The sequence below is a fragment of the Rhinopithecus bieti genome, unplaced genomic scaffold (genome assembly GCF_001698545.2).
Source record: "Rhinopithecus bieti isolate Rb0 unplaced genomic scaffold, ASM169854v2 repeat_16232, whole genome shotgun sequence".
NCBI lineage: Eukaryota > Metazoa > Chordata > Mammalia > Primates > Cercopithecidae > Rhinopithecus > Rhinopithecus bieti.
Genome location: NW_016834857.1, coordinates 1 through 1,456, shown reverse-complemented (window position 1 = coordinate 1,456; position 1,456 = coordinate 1). Strand labels below are relative to the sequence as shown.

Sequence of the window (1,456 nt, the reverse complement as noted above, 5' to 3'; positions counted from 1 at the left end):
CATGCATATGGAAATCAAGGAGGACGATATAAGTAAAAAACACACATACACCACAGATCCCTGGAACTCATTGCTGGAATACTAGCTCCTGCCACATTATTAAGCCCAGATAGAACATTTGACAAGACGTTATCCTGTTGTGGTTGGCCATTTTCCATCCTCACTTCATGGACATGGTGATTGACAGTAGCATCTGGAAACCAAATAAAGAGGTCGAGCTGTGAGGTAAGTGCATTATGCCAACCACACATGTATATATCCCTCTGATGCTCAGTTTTTAGGAATTTATCACATAAAGCAAGAGGATATAGCAGGCAGTGATCTGAGGCCCCACAAATTCACCTACGAAAGACAATACAATAAAACCACAAGCTCCTGCAACATTAATAAGCCCTGTTGAAGCAGTTGACAAGACGTTATCAGGTTGGGGTTGGCCCTTTTCCATCTTCTCCTCAGGGACATTGTAAGTGATGGTAGCATCTGGAAGCCAAATGAAGAGGCTGAGCTGTTAGTTAAGTGTGTTATGGTAACCACACAGGTATATCTCTCTGATGCTCACTTTCTAGGAAATTATCTCATAAACAGGAGGATATACAAGGTCGCCATATGAGACCACTGAAATTGAGGCCAGGAAAGACAATACAACAAAACCACCTTGTACGATTCTTGACACTGTGCATGCACATGGAAACCAAGTAGGACAGTAATACAAATGAACAAACTTACACGGATCCCTGGTACTCATGGATGAAATACCAGTGGCTGCCATATTAATAAGCTGTGGTTGAAGAGTCAACAACACGTTATCAGGTGCTGGTTGGACTTTTTCCATCTTCTGTTCACGGCCATTGTGAATGACTGTAGCATCTGGAAACCAAAGGAAGAGGTTGAGCTGTGAGGTAAGTGCACTATGCCAACTCACAAGTACATCCCTCTGGTGCTCAGATTCTATGAAATTATTTCATAAAACAGTAGGATATATCAGGTGGTGATGTGAGACCCCTCAGATTTAGGCCAGAAACGATAACACAACAAAACCACCTTACTCCCTTCATGGCACTATGTATGCATATGAAAACCAAGTAGGACAGCACAACTTATAAGTGGACATACAGAGATCTCTGGCACTCGTGGCTGGAAAAGGAGTTGCTGCCATATTAATGAGCCCTGTGGGACCAGTTGACAAGATGTTATCAGGTTGGGGTTGGCCATTTTCCATTCTCTCTTCACGGATATTGTGAGTGACGGCAGAATCTGGAAACCAAATGAAGAGTTCAAGCTGTGAGGTAAGTGCATTATGTCAGTGCCACAGGTATGTCCCTCTGATGCTCAGTTGCTAGGAAATTATCCCACCCATAAACCAGGAGGACATATCAGGTTGTGATTTGAGACCCCGCGGTTTTAGGCCAGAAAAGATAATGAAACAAAACCACCTTCTTCCCTTGATGACACTATG

At 43.1% G+C, this 1,456-nt stretch overlaps 1 protein-coding gene across 1 annotated transcript; it reads right to left on the bottom strand.

Annotated features, from left to right (window-relative positions):
* Positions 1-49: 49 nt before the first annotated feature.
* On the bottom strand, positions 50-1,254 carry LOC108524684 (sarcoma antigen 1-like; the record flags this gene model as incomplete). Its single annotated transcript, XM_017865784.1, has 3 exons — positions 50-193; positions 727-867; positions 1,114-1,254. Coding segments are annotated over 3 exons (426 nt in total), but the record flags the coding sequence as incomplete, so codon positions are not given.
* Between the last annotated feature and the right edge of the window lie 202 nt (positions 1,255-1,456).